The sequence below is a fragment of the Chelonoidis abingdonii genome, chromosome 13, assembly GCF_003597395.2.
Source record: "Chelonoidis abingdonii isolate Lonesome George chromosome 13, CheloAbing_2.0, whole genome shotgun sequence".
Classification (NCBI taxonomy): Eukaryota; Metazoa; Chordata; order Testudines; family Testudinidae; genus Chelonoidis; species Chelonoidis abingdonii.
Window position 1 is genome coordinate 24,283,251 of NC_133781.1, and position 17,785 is coordinate 24,301,035.

At 39.3% G+C, this 17,785-nt stretch overlaps 1 protein-coding gene across 9 annotated transcripts in view; it reads right to left on the reverse strand.

The window, feature by feature from the left end:
• TEX2 (testis expressed 2) overlaps nucleotides 1–17,785 on the reverse strand; it is a 126,791-nt gene that overhangs the window by 28,835 nt on the left and 80,171 nt on the right. For all 9 annotated transcript variants that reach the window (XM_032805641.2, XM_075071851.1, XM_075071850.1 and 6 more), the window contains 5 exons: nucleotides 13,936–14,136; nucleotides 11,541–11,877; nucleotides 10,685–10,932; nucleotides 5,496–5,645; nucleotides 638–737 (listed from right to left, as the gene is read on the reverse strand). In XM_032805641.2, the coding sequence (XP_032661532.1) occupies nucleotides 638–737; nucleotides 5,496–5,645; nucleotides 10,685–10,932; nucleotides 11,541–11,877; nucleotides 13,936–14,136 (1,036 nt within the window). The remainder of the gene's footprint in view (nucleotides 1–637; nucleotides 738–5,495; nucleotides 5,646–10,684; nucleotides 10,933–11,540; nucleotides 11,878–13,935; nucleotides 14,137–17,785) is intronic.

Sequence of the window (17,785 nt, forward strand, 5' to 3'; positions counted from 1 at the left end):
GAGAACCCTCAAAGTGGGCTGCTTTTCCCAGGTTTACTAGAGACCAGCCTCCTACACCAGTCTACATCTTCTATACAATTCTTCAGGCATACAGCATATTTGGAGTGCTAAAGACACTATAATAACTGCAATCTGAACGTCAACAGCTTTACAAATCTGTTCTTAATAATGGTATGGTAGGGGCACTCAAATAGTTTATGCCGAGATCTTGTGCTTTGTTTAGAAAAAGGTTTTGCCACACGTAAGAGAAACCTTTGTGGGACGGTTGTTTGTGTTTTTTTTAATATTTCATGAGAAATAGTTTAGGTTGCAGACACTAGGAATGTTTATATCTATCATAGTAGTGAACAATAACAGAAAATGAGAAATAAAAATGGTTTATAAGCACAAGTGAAGTTAATTATGTGTCCAAACTGAATGAAACAGAAAAATTAAACAAGTCACAGATAGTAAAGTGTAACTACATGGTTAGTTTAAAAAATTTAAAGGTTATCAGTAATACTGGATAAAGTGTTTTTAAAATAAATAGTTTATAACTTGCTAGTGTCCTTTTAATTCTGGAATAGAAGCAAAACATAATGAATATCCTTTTTACCATCAAACTAAAAAATTCCTGTTCAAACCAAGTGGTCATTACCTTTGTGATCAACAGAAGGTTTGAAGGCTTGAAGGATCTTCGGCACCGCTACTCCCATGTCAAGTTCAGTTAGAGCTAGCTCGTTCATGAAATATGGCAGCTGGAAGAAGGGAGAGAATATAAAAATCAAGTTAATTTTAATGAAACTATAGAGACCAGGTGTTCTGTGATATTTGGAAGGCGGTTAAAGTATATTACATTTGAGAAAACGTTTAGCTGAGTTACCAATTAAAGACACACAAATGACGATTACATGCAGAAATTTAAATTCTAGGATTTAGCATTCCATTATTTGAAAATGATATTTTAGAGGATGTCTTGGTTTATAAACTCTGAGCCAATGCATTTTTAATATTTCCAATCAGTTGTATGCACCCAATCAAGAACAGAAATTTCAACCTACAGCATTAGGTTGATACATTGTCAAAACACTTGTATCCCACATTTGACTGATAAATGAACTGTATGTTTCGACCAATAGCGCAAACAAAAGGTGTAGACCAAGCATGAAGTGTAGATACTTGGCAGTTTGCCAGACTTAAAATGATCAGGTTTTTGGTTTTGTTTTTTTTAACACGTTATCCAACTGCAGTTACACACTTTTTAGTGGAGAAATTCTGCAGTTAGGCTGATATTTTAAAATAATAAGACAATCACTACTTTTATCCACAGCAAACTCTGTCTGGGGTCTATGCCTTTTATCTTACATCATGCTATTAGTACTATATACTGCATGTGCACAAACATACAAAATAGGGATTTAGAACAAAAGCATATGAATGATAATCATATATCCATTACTAAAATATAAATATATACTTATAACACTATATGTTTAGAGTACCTATATAATTTCAAACACATACATGTCCTAAACTGTGTTATGCATGGTGAAGGAACCCTCATTTTTCTATTCTTGTTGCTGGAGGCTCATACATTCCCTAACTCACACTGCCCTGTGTTATGCTGCTCATCAGTCACAGTACATATACTTTGCCTCTCTGCCGCCTTCCTAGATGTTCCTTGCCTAAGTGAAGAGATTAGACAAACTGCTAAACAGCTGTTTTATTTACTAGGGAAAAGTAGTAATTTCAAGGAAAATTCTGTAGGTGAGAAAGTACATTAGGAACACACTCAAGCAGTCTGTAATTAGAACTATTTAGGACTTGTCGACACTACAGCTAAAGTTTATGTAACTTACGTTGCTCAGGGGAGTGAGAAAGCCACCCTCCTGAGCCACTTAAATTACATCGACTTAAAGCACTGTCTATAAGAGAGCATCTCCCGCCAACGCAGCTTCCACCTCTCATTAAGGTGGAGTAATTACACTGTCGACGGGAGAGCGCTCTCCCGTCGACAAAGCGCATCTTCACCTTATGCACTACATGCTGCAGCTGCATTGATGCAGCACAGTGGTGAAGACAAGCCCTAAATTGATGGGACCGAGTCTCTTGCAGCACTGTTCCCAACCAGGATAATGCTGCCTTTTCTAATTTTGCCCAAGACATAGCAATTCCCCCTCTATCACGGCATGGATTAATACCAAATGTAGGCAAGGGGAACTTCTGCTGGATTTCGACTGGTGCCATCACTGACAGCATTACAGAGTTCAAAGCTGGCAGATGCATTATTTTCTGTAATAAAACATGCCTGATGAGATTCCTGGAGGAATTAAGGGGAGGAGTGTGGGATGGAAATGAAAAAGGCTGCAATTTAGCCAACCAAATTAAAGGAAAGTTCCTAACATCAAGAGGCTCAGCAGGGATGATACTGTTCTAAGCAGGTTGCACAGTAATCAGATTGCTCTAAAGGTCATATAATAAAGTATTGCAGCATGCAAGAGGAAGAGGGTTAAATGGACTGTTTGACATAAGGTGAGGACAGCCTTGAACAAGAACACCATGAGCACGAATTTGAAGACTACAATAACCTCAGCAATTCACGGCACCAGGACCCAACAGGGAGGCAACTAAGAGCCCAACATCTTCCCATTCTCCAGTGATAGGTGGCCACTATTTTGAGGAGTCACATGGTAATGCCATTACTTGGGGCCCTCACCATGCAGACTGAGCACTTTACAAACTATGTAGTCATTGCTGAACAAAGTAAAACATTTGAAATATTAAAAGGCTAGACTATGGCATCTAGGGGCCAGGAGTAGTTTGGGAAGACACTGTGCCACATTCAGACACTCTCTCTCATGGAAAAATTTATTTCTAAGACTTTAGAGGAAAACCACATGCCACCTATGAAGTCCAGAAGCAGCACAGAAGATTCATCACGTGTTTCCCTCACTTTACTTTTATAGTGATGTGAAAGAAAGCTGAGAAGCAATAGGACTATTGCATGAGCTTTTTTAACATATTTGTATAACTCAGTACTACTCTACAGACTAGTTTGTTTAGAACAATTCCTCCAATTTAAAAAACTGCTTTCAGAAAAGCAACTAGAAAAAAGTAAATCCTTAAACCAAAGTATTGAAGTCTGGGTGGGGGACTATAATGCAATAGATGCATTAAGTGTTTCAACACACCAAGTCATTGGCATTATATTCTACCCAGATGCCTTTCTAGTCACCACACTGTTGTGAATTCCCATCCTCTTCCTCCCATTTTGGATAATTCAACAATCTACCTTTCACATTGCACCAATATAGCACTTCCAATAAGGTGGTTTTTAAAAAGCATAGTAAACTGAAATGGGGAAATAAGAAATATTGTGAGCATAACAGATTTGTATTCAAAGCAGATCAGGTGGTTTCCCTAACACTGCAAGTATCTTGATCTTTTTCATTAAAAATAGGTTAAAAAAAGCTAGCTGTATAAGTTAGTAGCATTTAAAAGATATTGGTATCCAGCTTGAGTTCTTGTGCTTTTAAAAAAAATATTGTGAATTTAATGCTCATGAATAGTGCTGGCTTATTTGAACCCTGAGTCAGTGGATGGCGCCCACTGAAACAAAAGGCCCACCCCCACCCCAAAATAAGCATGGACCCACAGACCCCAGGACTTAATAGGAGACAAAGAATGAAATGGGCAGTTCACAGGGTCAAAACAAGGGACCAAGAGGGGGACACCAAGCAAAGAACTCCGGAAAACACCCACTGCTCAGAGGAATCATCTGGACTCTACCTAGAAGAACTCTGCCTGGATGTGTGAATGGATGAGGGACCAGACATAGGCCCCCAAATCAGAGAGAACCACCCTGAAGAGTGAAGCTCTCTGCCATGTACAGGTTTTCCCAAACTGCCCTGCAATATGCCTCCAAACTGAGTGGAAAGTATCATGTCTCCGAGTCAGAGATCAGTTCCATCTCCACGGCCCAAGGCAATCCTGGGCCTTCCTGCTGAGACCACCTAGGGTACCTGTTGTGGGGGGTAGGGTTTGTGTGCTGTGGACAACTCCCAACAAGAGACGGCACTGACACCATGAACACAGGAAAACCATCAGAGGGGCTAACTTGTTACCAGCAGCCTGAATTTGCACTGACCACCAAGGAGGTGAAAGGCCCAGAAAGGCAGAAGGGCAGCAAATCAGAGAAAATATATTGCATACCTTTGCCTGTAATAGCAGCGAATATTTATAACAGAGTAGTGTCCCATATATTTATGGAGTTTATCAGCATTTCATCTCTCTCCCTCATTCCAATTTTTTCCACTCAAACTGTTCTCAAAATGTTTGAATAGCTTGCTTCAGTGACACAGAGAGAGTGTCTGAATGTGGCACAGTGTCTTCCCAAACTACTCCTGGCCCCTAGATGCCATAGTCTAGCCTTTTAATATTTCAAATGTTTTACTTTGTTCAGCAATGACTACATAGTTTGTAAAGTGCTCAGTCTGCATGGTGAGGGCCCCAAGTAATGGCATTACCATGTGACTCCTCAAAATTAGTTCAGTAAACTAATTCTGGGTAGAATTAGTTTATTGCTTACTTCCAGTAGTACAAGCAGCACTCTCCCCGCTGGTTTTGGCAGCTAAATTCCAGTGCTGGTGACAGCATGTCCACTCCTTCCTTTGTGTTTAGGAACAGACTGATAAACACCCCAAACCCACCCCACGAGTTGTTGAACAAATCTGTGATTAGCTGCTGCTATTTGGAAGAGTCTGAGAATGCAAGGGGCAGATCATGAAAGTCAGTCAAAACCCTCTCTCCTTTTCTTTGAGCTTGTGCATTAGATAGCACAATTATACCCCTTTGCCCTTCAGATAGCAGATGCATTTACCACTACTCCCACAGAGAATCCTTGTTTGTAACGGATTTATGAATTTAAAGTGTGCTCATATGGGCACAATTACAGCTACCTGGTCGTCACCCCTTCCTGTCAATATACCATTTCTAAAAGCAGTTTTAATTTCACTGAAATCCTGAATCCTCATCGAGAGTTCCTGTTCCGACATGCCAGCGAGTAGAGAACCAATACACTATAGCACAATGGGTTTGCAACATTAGCCTTAGAGATTTGTTGGTCAAGCAAGCTTAAAATGCTATAATACTACTGCTTAATGCTAATACGGTAATACTTTTCACCTCTATCAGAGGACCTCTGTGCATTTTGCAAACATCCATGAATTCAGCCTCCAAACCCCTATGAAGCAAACAATTACTACTATCTACATTTTGCAATCAGATTAAGTGACTTGACCAAAGATGCCACCGTGAAATCTATGGCAGAGCAGGATTACATCTAACTACTCTTTTTGTTATTAACAGGGCTCAAGACATTGTATCAAAGTACAAGATATTTTAAAAAGTATTTTTAAAACAACAACATCTTTTTACAAATCATGTGACTAAATTAAAAAAAATAATCCTTCTTTATGCTGGAGAATAGGAAGTGCAATCCCCCCAGGGAGATATACCTTTATTTTGCTGAGTTTCATTTGGATCTTCTTGGACACAAGATCAGACCAGTACTTTTCTCCTAAGAAATCCCAAAATATTCTTCCAAGCAAAGCATTTACCCATGCCTCCCGTTCCTCTTCTTCAGCTACCATACGGATATCTGGCAACTGGCAACACAAACACATCATTCAGTTATTGAATACAGCTTAGACAATCTAGTCACTGCCTAAAGAAGCGTTTCCCTCTAGGTCTTGTCTACACTGGGAAATTCATACTGTTCGTTAACCCATATTAAAATAATATCGACACTGTTAAACAAGGACTATAATCTTCAAAATTGCGTAAAGTGATCATGGTTAACCCGTGTGTGTCTGTCTGTTAATGCAATAAAACTTCCCAGTGGAGACCTAAACTAGACAGATTTGGAGTCATTTGCAGCAAAGGGTGAAGGTATTCAAGTCATCAGATATTCACACAGACTATTTTTAATGCTAACAGCAAAACCAACATTTTTCATACTAAAAGATACAAAATTCCAAAGCACAGCAGATAAGAACTTGACAAGGGCTTAGATCTCCTTTCTGCCCAAACCCATTTGCCTTATCAAGTCTGAAAGCAAAGCTAAACATTTTTTGCTAAGCAAAACTAAAAATCAGAAAAAAAGGAATACGAGGAAAATGTGAGACAATAAACGGGAAAAATCCTGTGTGTTCTTCCTCCACTTATATGTCCAAAAGCCCACTAATGGAATGGCCAGAGCTATATTCAGTTAAAGATGAAGACTGAATCAGTGAGAGAGAAGAAACAGGTTAAAGAATGATTCTCTGGAAAGTTACAGGGGTTCAAGCACAAAAATGCAACATGACCTAGACAACATGAAGCAAATCGCCCACATCATTGACGTCTGGCTGTATGTCTGAAGAAACTATACGGTTTTCTTTCCACTGAACTGGGAGTTTTGTGGCAATATCTGAATGGATCACGTCTTGATTCATTTGAGAGTAATTTCAGACAAATGAAGACACAATCCATTTGATACTGCAATGTTCTGACTTCAGCTATAAAGGCAGAGCCAACCAAAGCTACGTGCCAATACGTATGCACCTCCACTTCCAGATTCAGATGCAGGGAGTCTGAACTCTATGTTGAGAGAAAGAATGCATGTGATTTCTCTATAAAAAGTTTAGAACAGGGGAGAGGTACAGGAAAACTTAATTCAAAGACTCCTAAAGCACAGTCTTTCAGTACACTGTATTATATACATATCTCCTATTATTGTTCATGGGAGAAGTGTGTGCATAAATACCCCTCTCCCCTCCCTCCAAATCTACTCCCAAGAAGCTCAAAGGAACGTGGTCAGTCCTTTGACCGAGTACTCTTAAAATAAATGCTTGCTCAAAAGGAACTGACTTGTTACTTAAAACTGTAAGCTCTTCAGGGCAGGACCATCTACCACAGTTTTGTACAGTGCCTCATACACTAGGGTCCTGATTCACAGATAAGCCCAAAAGGAACCATTGTGATCATCTAGTCTGACCTACCGCATAAAATATAGGTCACAGGACTTGACTGATTTATGACTGGGGCCCCTAGGTTTTACCATAATAGTAATATTGTGACTAGGGAGCTCCAAATATACATGCAGAATTGTAGTGGAGCCATTAGTGGTAGAAATACACCAGTTAAAAGAAACTCCTAGTCAGTAGAACGCAGAAGTTAAGTTGCTGTGCCTCAAACGGAATGTATTCATTAATGGAGCTTTGCTCAATGGCTTCCTTGAAGGAAATCATCTTCCCCCACCCCTGCAAAAATGTGTGCATCAACTTTCACACCCAAATTGCAGGATAAAGCTAATGGCTCACTTGAAGGAGATTTTAAAACATTTGGACAGGAGGATAATGGCCATTCTGTGGGATGCCTTAAGCTTACAAAAGGTTGCCCCAGCTGTCAACTGAACTCAATATTTCTTGCTTAAAAACAAATCTCAGATGTGTTTATTGTTACAGACAACTTAATCTTAATGTGCATGTTTAAACTTACAGGAGGAAGAGGAGGAGGAGGAGGAGGAAAGTGACTGCCACATTTCCCAATCAATACTGTTTAGTGATGCATTTCCAAGCTGCTTGTAAAATTAAAGCAAAATTAGAAAGCTTTTGGTCTGGTTTTTTTTTTTTTAATTAAAAAAACAACTGACAAATACAACTAATAATTCTTGGATGATGTATGGAGAAAGTTCTTGCTCAGAAAGCTCATGAAATTATGTTCTGAATAATGCCCTAAAGAAGTTCCTCTTATATAAAAGCCTCATTTGAATTTTATTGTAAGAAAAGCCCCACATGCTAAATTGTGATGGAACATACATTAGCCAAGCTAGCATTTAGAGTCACTGATGGGACTTCCATTAAATAAAATTGATTTTTAAATGTTAGTTTCTCTGCTTTGAGGTGATGCAGAGTTGATTTTCCTGAGGCAATGTAGATTGCAGATTCCCATGCTACTCTAGATCTCACTAAAAAGAAACAAGTTTAATAGAGAAAAAAACAGCAGCAGGCAGTATATTTACAGTGATAAACTGAGACACTGATAATATACATGGCACATGTTGTTTCAGTCTAATAATTCTTTCATGTGTGACAAGATGATGGTCCTAAAATGCCAATTATAAACAAGATATAGATTTTGTGGTCTCTGAGAAGCTCCACAACTTAACAATAAGTGTCTCTAAACACATTTAAAATCTGCCATATTAAAAAGGGGCATAGTGCTGATGGCAGCTTGCCTAGGACCATAGGAGGTGGCATGTTATTTTGCTCAAGACAGAAGGATCGAGTTACCCAAGTTTGGACTCTGGTAAAGTGATGATTTGAAGTGCAATTAGTTTCACTATCTGCAAAAAGTTTTCCGCCTGGCTCCACAGTATCTTTTTTTATTTTTTAAATTATCTGTGTTGTTTGTACTTCATATGTATATCCCTGTACATAAAAAGGAACCATTCTTTTACCATTTTAGGTTAATATTTATCCCTACTGCTTCAAACTTTTGTTTTGGCACAGCAACCAGCTAGACACAGTGGCTGCTCTGAAATCAGCTGAACAGGATTTCTTTGCAACCTTAATATTCCCAAGGGCTGTGACTTTACACAAAAAGAGAATTTGCTGGATTGCTAAATTCTGTTATGACCCAAGTTCTTGCTAGCACCATTATCCTATTTATAAAAACTTAAGCCTGACGTGTCAGATTCAGTATTGCAACCACTGTTTCAGAGGTTGATTGAGTGGCCAGGATCTCTCCTGGCCAGGGCCAATGAGCACCAAATCAGCTCATATCATGCACTGTACGTGGATCTCCTTAATATGAGCTGTATGAGGGCCCTGAAGTGCAGATTATTTTACATGCACAAAATATATTAAATAAACTGGGGTCACACTTCATATTAAGGTTCCATTTATTAAGGATAAATGAATGATTAATAGATGTTTTACTAAGCAGTTGAGCAATTAGAGAGTCCAAGAAGTGAAGAGGCTCCTGATAAGCTATGCTCCACAAAAAAAGAAACACAAACAAACAAACAAACAAAAAAAAAAACACTCATGCTCCAGAACGTCTGCTAGTCTATAAAGGTGCCACAAGACACACTGCTGCTTTTACAGATCCAGACTAACACGGCTACCCCTCTGATACTTGATAAGCTATGATTTATCTACAAAACACATACTACTCACATATAACGTGTTAATCATTTAGTAACCATTTATAAACAGAAACTTAATATACATTATATACACTCAATACCCATGGTTTAGTTTTTGTGAGGAAGGTTGCATCTGAAAGCAAGCAATCTAAATAGAAAAGTGGATAGTTCCGTTGCTTTCAGTCAATTAATGCTCATAGAAGGGCTCCTGCATTAGAAACTGTATCTCTTGGTCTTGGAAATCACACAGTCAAAAGGTCATCAAATGAAATTTACATCAGTGAAGAAATCCTGACCCTATCTGAGGCAATGTGGCAACAATTTCACCCTAGATGAATAAAAAAAACCCTTTCCTTTGGGTGAATTTAAAAATACACAGAAAAATACACTTATATGATATAAAGAATTGGAGAGATGAATCAGCTTTTGAAACATGGATAGAAAAACTAAATCGCAGGTTCCTGAGCCAATTTGTGTTTATTCCTAGTGTGCTTCCACACAGTTTAGAAAACAGAATAGCGGAAGCTTTTCGGTAGCAAAATTAAGGTTGAGGGAAGGAACAGGGAAAATAGTTTGTTTATGGAGGTGACCAACATATTGTGCGCACACACAAACTGCCAGAGATCATAAATGCAGAGCTAAGCAGAACAACTGTGTGTAGTAATCTGATGAAGAACTTCCATCCACTTAGAGTATCAAAGTCCACTGAATTGTTGGCCATTCTGAGCTGAAAACTGAATATGTATTAAATACCACCACAGTGGAAGTCCCTACTTACATGCATCTGAAGACGGGCTCATCATAAAATAATTCCATCTGTGGGATGGTGGAGATACATGGAGATATCTGAATGTTTTATAACTCCCCTAAGAAAGATTAGCTAATGAGAATAAATTCTCCTTACTCAGCATTAAATTGTATTTATGGCTGAAAAAGGAACTGTAAAAATGACTCCCTCCTGATTTCAGCACGTCTGCACACCGGTTACATTTTTAGTTGGATCTGGTTAACATTAAACAAAAGTTAGTTGATATAATCTTTTTACTATTCTTACTATTGCAGCATGAGCACAGCTATAGAAGAGTAAACTGGATGGTTCATGGCTCACGAATCAACAAGAGGTAACTCCATATTTATTGTAGGGACGAATTCTGACACCCTCAGTTCCCCCTGTGTTAACACCCACTGAAGGAAGTGAACAGCTGAGGGAAAATTTGGCCTACAGAATCATTTTTGGTACCGATGTCGCACAAGCCAGGAGAACACAACTGGACTTTGGAGATCCCAGGTTGAGCCTAAAGAGCTGGCACTTAGAAACAATATCTTTATAAGGAAGCAAGGGACAAACAGATCCTCACAATGCCATTTTTACACAGTCAGTGTCAGAACAGAGCTGCACTGTCCAAATTCCCACCCCACCCATACAATCTATACTTTTTAAAGTAACAAGTGTCAAAAAAGTAACAGGACCTTAAAACGTGTCTCATGGAAGTACCCTAAGCACAGGGCTCTTACCTTTTTCACAGAAGTTGGGCTACTGTCTGCACTACAGGCTGGACTAACCACAGGACTTTTCTTTTCTTGTGGAACACACTTCGCCATGTATATACTGTAGTCCAAAAGCATTTTCTGTCGCATGTTTCCTGTCAGCTCCTTTTGCTTAGGCTGAGACATGATTTCTTCTCCGCTTCCTTTGCTACTGCTGCGACTGTGCGTAAGAATTCCAGACTGGCTATTGGTTCTACTGTGTGATGGCAAGAATCCTAAAGCGAAAGGAATAACAGCCATTAAACAGGGTGGAGAACAGAAGAGAACAGAAAAGCAAGCAGCACACCACGTAAAAATGGATGGCTGTAGAGTATCAAGCATGAGGCATAAGAATCACTTTAAAAATAAATAAATAAATAATCAATCAATCATCTAGCATCACCAAACAGATGGCTACAAGGTTATTTGTGCTTAATTTATTTCATAAAATGGTACAATTCAAAGAAGTGCTTTTCCATTACACTTTTAAGGCTACAATAAATTCCATAGGTACATGTTTAGATGGCCTTAAACTCTAATTTGCCAGTATTTAGAACAATTCAATATCCAGCAACAATGCATGCAACTGGAGATGTCAAACTCCTCAGTTACCCAAATCATACGCAAGCAGGTTTGTGGTCATCTGTTTAAATCACAATTTTAGGGAATATCTAACTCTGCATAATTTTTAGACTCGCTTTTTAAGAGCTAATGCTTAAAATTGATTCCCTACTAACAACACTAGCCAGACATTCAGTTTTATGGAAGCTTTTTTTGTACTTATTGTAATTTCCTTTACAAAACTGTACCTTAGCAAATTTTTAAAAAAGATGATACTAGTTACCTGGCTTGTTTCCACATAAATTGAGAGGCTTCTTCGCTTCAGACTTTAACTTGGAAGCCAGAAGGAATCTTCTAAACCATTCCTCCTTCTCCCTACCCGTTCTTCCAAACAAATAAAGTATTTGATCCTTCTGGCTAATGGGCTTTGTCCCATCTTGAAGTTTCTTAGATTCTTCACTGCCTAAGTCTAAGTTCTCTGCTGGTGACCTTTCTTCTACATTCTCTTTATCAGTCTGGGCTTTAGCCATAAAGTCGTCTTGTCTACCAAGTTCAATGCAAATAGGATACTTTTTATTCCAAATTCGTTTTCGAGCCAGACTCTTGGGAACCAGATAAATCTGTGAAATAAAAAGTGAGGGTCAGATAGATCAAAAAACCCAAAAAACAAAAAAAAATTCCATATGAATCAATATCTTCTCCACTTATATATTAATGTATAGCACCGTGCATTAAGTGATGAAAATAGCAAGATTTCACCTCAAAGATGGTGAATGATCTCAGTTCCCACTGGGTTTAATGGGAGTGGTGGGCGCTCAACTCACTGGTGGATCAACAGGCCCCAGGCTTGCTAAGCCTTCTAATAAATGATATGGAGTGGCTTAGCAATAAGCCTTATTTAAACCGGATCATGCTCAGATAGTTTATACTCCTGGAATCATGTGAATACACAAGAATCTCTGCTTTCATTTAAAAAAAAAAGGGGGGGGGTCAGCTCTCATAGTTGTGCAAAAAAATGTGACTCAGAAGCCAAAAGGTAAAGAACCCCAAAATTATTTAAGTCTCATGACATTTGGGGGGCGGGGGTCGAACACATGATTTTTGGATGCTCGAGATCTGCAATGCTGGTGCTGTGTGACTGCATAGGAACCAGAAAGCAAAACTATTTAATGGTCATATTCCAGGCTGAGTAAAGCCGAACAGCACCCAAATGCAAGTAGAAAGAAGGGATTTCTTTAAAGAAAAAAATATCTTACCCCAACTGTTCCTTTAAAAAGGCCTATGTCACTAAAGATCCCCACAGTGTGTTTAAAAAGTAATGCTTAGCTTAAATTCCATTATTTGCTGATTTCATCTGGGGCACACTGTCCCTCTGTAACTGATTTTATAACAAAAACCTGGTGCTAATTTTGGTCAGATTTTAGATAGCACTAAGACCAACCAACCAAGTCCTGTTGTACTGAGGTATAAAACTGCTGCAATGTTATTTCAAAGTCTTATAGTTAAAATGTTTCCAGCAAGAGAAAAATATGCACAGAGGAATCTTTACAAATTTCTACCTCATCTTTCTATCATGGAAGTATTTGGGCCCCCTCTGTGTGCAGATCCTGGGAGATCGATGAAGGCCTATTGCCTCTTTAGTTTTCTTTATTCTTCTCTGCCCCAGTCCCAGATTCTACAGTATCACCAGTTCCTCCTTCACCTGTGCTGCCAATACCTTTCTGTGGCCACCATCCCTTGTGATGCACAGGGAATCATGCAAGATAATGCTGATGTAGTCAGCTTTATTTTATGCTGGGATCCCCCAAAAATTTGGGAGTGGGGCAACGTAGGGCAAACATTTCCCAGCCTCACTTCTTCCCACTCCTGTCTTGATGTACAGAAACTCAGAACCCATAATGCACCTACCTGGAGGGAAGCTTCTACAGTATTGTAGTGAGAAGAGACATGATGCAGCAGAGCTATCCTTTTCATCCATCTACTCACCCACCTCCCACTCTCTTCTGCTGCATCCACACAATGTGTGTTCCCTCCACTTGTGCAACAGCAAAAATGACTGGGCTCTGAATCCTTTTGCAGTCTTGAAACAAGGAAATTTGATTCCAAGATTTCTAAAACATTATATGCATATTGTTTTATGTATATGAGAAAGAATGCTCAATCTTCCCACACCATATAGTTTCAGGACTCTGCATATTTACTAAATAAAGGGGGGGTTGAGTTTTTAAATGTCCTTTTGCTTATGTGCTGCTGATTTATTCTCCCAGTCCCCTTTTTAACTTTTCAAGAGGACACTCTGAACATTGTCCCCAATGGTTTATTCTTTTCATAGCAAGATTCATTTATGTGGCAATGTAATGGAAGGCTTGTGTAAAAAAAAAAAAAAAAAAAAAAAAAAAAAAAAAAAAAAAAAAAAAAAACCCCAAAATATTTGCTTTAATATTTTTATACCCATAAAAAGAGATTAAACATAGATTACTCTTCAGTATGAAATAGCCATTGGCTAATGTCTGCTCCCTTTTACGCTCGCAGATTAAACCAGCATAATACTTTGAAAGCTAATCAGTAAATAATCTTCATTTACGTGACAGCAAAAATTAAACAACTAATAATGTAAAAAGGTAGGTTCTCTCTATACTACTATACAGCAATCAGCTGCATAACTAAATAGAACTTACCTTGCTGTCCGTAAGCTCATAAATTTTCTGGCCAATGTAGGTGACATCAGGCTTAGACTCATTGTAAATAGCCCTTCTGGAAATATTTTTATTGGGTTTTGAAAGTCTTAGTGTACTTCCTTCAAGTCGCACGTAGACAGAATGAGTCAACGTAGCATGATAAGTTTCTGGATCATAATTATAAATTTCATTCATCCATCCCTAGAAAAGGAAAGATTTGTTAATTGATATTGAATTGGCAACCTGATGTAGTGTGAAAATAAAATTTTAAATAAATAGTTGTCAACCATTTATAGTAAGACAGACTCCTTCCCACCTCATGTCACATATTGCATGGATGAATGCAATGAAGCAGTAGATTGGGCACCCCAGTGAAGTTAGGAAAGCAGGATTCTATTCCTACCTCTCGCACTGGCTATCTGAGACTTTGGACAAATCAGTTCACCTCTCTGCACCTTTCTGTTTCCTTATCTGTATAAACAGGGACAAATGTTTCTTACCCACCTTTATAAAGTGCTGTGAGATCTAGAGTGAAAAGCTCCATATTTAAGTAATTATTCCCAATCCTGAGGGTACCAGATTAGCCAACGGAGGCACTTGGCAGAGGAGGAAAGAAGCAATGTATTACCCAGAGCATACATGCATGAGACATGAAGTCAATCTTTTCCTTGTCTTAGCCTGCCAGATGACATACCTTCAGTGACTCCTGCATTTGTGCATTAAGAGCCAAGTCTTGCAAGGTTTTGAGCATCCTCAGTGCTCAGTGAAGTCAATGGAAAGTGAAGCTACTCAGGACCTTGCAGTCAAGCCTTAAATCTGCACAGCAGAAATCTTTACAATAGTGGAGGACTGTACGGGAGGGACGGAGAGAGAAAGGGAGCAGGAAAAGAGTCTATGAACGTACATCTCTTGATACCCTATTAAAAATATATTACACAAGCCACTATACAAGAAGTCAATTTACATATTATTGCAGCACTATAGCCAATTTAAAAAATCATCCCTACACAAAAAACAGGACAATATTCTAAGGCCCATTTACTTCATTGGGAGCTGGTGCCTGTCAGTTTCTCAGAACAAATGTTGCACAATTTTCTGAGGACTCTTAGACGCTGTTACCAATGAATGGTGCCTAGATTATATTAATTTCCACTACCTATTTCACTAATATCCACAAACAAAACACTAGGAAAATTAAGCTATTTTATATGTTCAGTAGCCACTTCACTAAGTCACACATCTGACATTTCAATTTAAAACACATACAGTCTTCTTTTAGATTTCACCAACACCTAAACTGGCTTTTAGAGACATTTTGTATTTGGGTTTTGTTTACAGTGGAGATAACCAGCCTTCACATACAGAAATAAAAATGCATCAAGGAGACACTTTGTAAAGCCAGGATGATTTACAGTTTGCACAGCAGGGTTCGTTTGTAATGGGCCCACCCTACTTTCTTTCTGGAAGTTATTAAGCCAAAAAATTTCAGAGCAGACACAGCACCTAGTTTTCATTTGAGTTTTGAATTTCATCCAGAAATTCCAGCTGGAATTATCAAAGCACAAGGACATCACAAGACCTGCCTACAGTCACAGCGTGTTACTCTGTGCAAACCCAGAGTATCCTTATCGCTCATGTAAAAATTCCCCCTTCGCCCCAAAGAAGTTCTCTAGTGTAATGCAGATCTTTGAGCTTTCTCTGGACTTCCTACTGCCATACTGACAGATGGACACGCTTCTGAGCAGTGGCTCTAACCAATATCGCACCAACACCAGAGACAGCTCACACCATATCAATGGCCTCAGCCTAGCTTCACTTTTTGTTTGTTGTTGTTTCTTTTGGGCAACATCCTCATGTAACAATATACTTTGATCACCTTTGAGGTGTGGGCAGCTGTGTAAGGGGGAGTCTGCTGCACCTTCATCAAGTGACCCTGCCCAAGATCAGGTGCAAGGGCACAGCAACCCTGGCAGATGAGACTACAGGTCCAGGTCCCTTAACTGTGTCCTTTGAATTAAAGCTGGTACAGGAATCTACAAAGTCAGCTGCCTTGGACAGCTTCTGTAATACCTGAGGGAAAAATGCTGTATTTCCCAAAGGATCACTATCCTGGTGATCTTCTATAGTGGAAGAATATTTGGCATTAGAGCCTTTCGACTCAGAGAGTCTAAATAGTAGATTTATTACCTCAATCCTCAGCACTGTTTACCTGCAAGCCTCCAGTGCATACAGGCCAGTCCTGGAAGAACGGAGGGGAACTCACAGGACATGTGCACATGTCACATGATACTGGAACCCAGCTTTAACCTGGTGCTTTTCCATTTACAAGGAGGGGTGGGAACCCAGAGAGAGAAACGATTCCTGCCTTGTGCCAAAGATATAAAAGGGGGTGGAACAGAGCAAAAGGGGCTGTCAGTCATGAGAAATCCCCTAGTTACCACCTGAGCTGGAACTAACAAGGATTGTACCAGAGGAAAGGATTGGGCCCAGACTAGTAAGGAGGCTAGTCTGTAAAAGAAGCTTAACAAAACGTCTCTGAGAGTGAGATTTTATCTCAAATCAGTTTCTTAATGTATTAGGCTTAGACTTGTGTGTATTGTTTTATTTTCCTTGGTAACACTTACTTTGTTCTGTCTGTTATTACTTGGAACCACTTAAATCCTACTGTTTATACTTAATAAAATCACTTTTGTTTATTAATTAACCCAGAGTAAGTGATTAATACCTGGGGGAGCAAACAGCTGTGCTTCTCTCTCTCTCAGTTGTCAAGGAAAAACATAGTTCTCACTCTCAGGTTGGGTGCAGCAAGTCAGATACTTTATTCTCTAGTAATTGCATGGAGGGAGAGAATGCACTAGGACGCAGGGTTTCCCCCACCTAGGCAGGTCTTTCAACAGGTAAACAATTAGAGCAAGCATTTATACCTTTTGTTACATACAATAATGAGCAACAGCTGCATTGTGTTTATACATAGGTCATCCTGATCTTATTTTTCTCACTTCTGTTTAGACTATAGTTTACATTCCATACTTCTCTAACACAAGGTCGCAACAACTTCTCTCAAAATTCTTTCCCACTCACCTCACACAATCCTCACTTCTACAAATCTCACATTATTAGGGTTACAGCTAACCTGACTCTTGCTCACAGAGCAGACTGTTTGCACTGAAATCCCCTTCAAATCTCTGTCAGTTCTTGCTCTGCTTCCACACAGTGTTATAAAGGGTGGACAATTTATAAGTTTATCTGGTGTAAGCTTTATACAGAGTAAAATGGATTTATTTGGGGTTTGGATCCCATTGGGAGCTGGGTGTCTGGGTGCTGGAAACAGGAGTATGTGCCGAGCTGTTTTCAGTTAAGTCTGCAGCTTTGGGGGTGTGGTTCAGACCCTGGGTCTGTGTTGTAGCAGGTTTGCATGCCTGGCTCAACAAGACAGGGTTCTGAAGTCACAAGCTGGCACAGAAAACAGGCTCAGAGGTAGTTTCAGCACATGAGATGACAGTCTCAAGGGGGTCTCTGTGACCAAACACATCACAAAGCCATCAATTTGGTTATCAGAATGACATTGTCCTGTTCGCTGTGAGGCTTGAAGCTGGTGGGAAGTTTTCCTTCCTTCTTAGGTATCATACCTGCAAAAGAAAGACAGAGAACTGGTTGCCTATAGGGAGCTCCTTCACCGGCTACAGTTAAGACAGAACTGACTGGAATGTTCAGCAAGGGGCGCATAGCAGCTAAGATGATGCATGGCTCATGCTCCATTCTCTTACCGTCATCATCAAGGGCCAAAAAAATCCCTTCCAATTGAGCAGAGTTCTACCAGTCTCATGATGATTAAGGAGCTCAGACTACA